We start from the raw sequence: 1,584 nt of genomic DNA, 5'->3' as shown, positions 1-1,584 counted from the left end.
GAGATTGGTAATAACACATTGAGTTCTGTTGTGAGATTGACAACAAGTGGAAGTGAAATGGATATGCAATTAGCTGAACAATTGAAGAACAAGATTGAAATGAGTAACACTGTTGATGTTGAATGGATTTATGAAGCAAATAGCATGACAAGTGTATTGAATGCTCCAGTTAATATAAGCAAGTTGATAATTGCTGACAATTGTTGTAATGAAGTCAATTTCACTTCTTTGGATTTAAGTCGATTTGTTCATTTGAAGTCATTGGTGATTGGAAAGAACTCTCTAAATGAGATTGTGAATATCACGGAATCGCGACCTGAGTTGTTGAATGAAGTGATTATTGGTGAGAATAGTCTGAGTTCAATGAGTCATTCGTGAGGAATTGAGTGTTGATTGATGACTAGATACACAGTAAGGGATTGGAATACCTATTTTAGTATTCCTTGGTATGTAACTGCACTAACTGTAGTAAACGGTGCATGTTCTGTGAGGACCAATAACGTTGTTGATTTGAGTTCATTCAAGTTTCTTAGAAGTGTTGTGATTGGTGATAACTGCTTCAACTATGTACCTATGCTCACTATAGTTGGACTCAATTGGCTTGAATCAGTGAATATTGGGTATTACACTTTTGTTTATCCTGGTATGCAATCATTATTGGAGGGCAGTTCATTCAAGATTGTGAATTGTCCACGTCTGAAAAGCTTGTATATAAGAGGTAATTCGTGTTATCGATACAATTGGTTTGAATTGGCTCAGTTACCTCAACTGAAATCTATTGTAATGGGGTTTTATGACTATGGTTGTTTTGTACGTACTCGAAATGCAGTATTCAGAGGTAAGAGTGATAGGACAGATGAATTGTAGACTTGCCATCACTGGAGACTATTGATCTAGGAAGAAATGCTTTCCAGAATGCAGAATATGTTGTATTCGAGAGTAAGTGATAATGCGAATTGAACTATCAGATCTTCCTAAATTGACAGTATTACGATTAGGGTACACTTGTATGGTTGGTTCGACTTCGACAAAGACAACTAATGTTATTCCTTATTACTATAATAATACTCTTATCATGAGGGGTATGTATATTCAAGTTCTAATTATCAGATCTACCATCTTTAACACTAAGAATTGATGGTTCTGTGTTTGAGAATATGGGTTATGTTATCTTAGACAGTAACACATTTGGAGTTATCAAACAGTAGATGTGAGGTCCCCTCTCCCTATTGAAGTATCCAATTCTTATCAATTCCGCTATACTCACACTCTTAAAGTGAACAGTCTATAATTAGATTGTTGATTCAGATGTAGATGCTACAGCTCTTGAATCGTTTATTCGAAGTCGAAGTTCTTATGTCTAGTCCATTTATTTGTTAGTTCACACACTGAGTGCAATATTGTTACTAACCAAGAAATAATTCCGTTTGTTCTGCGTAAGATGATGATAACTTCATTACTAAATGTCAACAAAAGAATGCATCATATTGGTGTCCAGCTATTTGATCTATCCAAAACTGCCTATTTCTAATGTGGTATTCTTCACAATAAGCAAAGCAGTAGGTAATAGACATATGTTACGTA

General features: G+C 35.0%; 1 protein-coding gene across 1 annotated transcript; it reads left to right on the top strand.

The window, feature by feature from the left end:
• Positions 1 to 99: 99 nt before the first annotated feature.
• JH06_5336 (hypothetical protein) lies at positions 100 to 1,364 on the top strand (the record flags this gene model as incomplete). Its single annotated transcript, XM_014669330.1, has 7 exons — positions 100 to 374; positions 405 to 838; positions 868 to 939; positions 969 to 1,082; positions 1,111 to 1,179; positions 1,209 to 1,283; positions 1,315 to 1,364. 7 exons carry the CDS (start codon positions 100 to 102, stop codon positions 1,362 to 1,364), a joined length of 1,089 nt encoding a protein of 362 aa, XP_014524816.1.
• Positions 1,365 to 1,584: the final 220 nt, after the last annotated feature.

Source organism: Blastocystis sp. subtype 4 (assembly GCF_000743755.1).
Source record: "Blastocystis sp. subtype 4 strain WR1 chromosome Unknown seqid_0666, whole genome shotgun sequence".
NCBI classification, from domain to species: Eukaryota; class Bigyra; order Opalinata; family Blastocystidae; genus Blastocystis; species Blastocystis sp. subtype 4.
The sequence above is the reverse complement of the archived record's forward strand: the minus strand, read 5'-3'. Positions and strand labels throughout refer to the sequence as shown.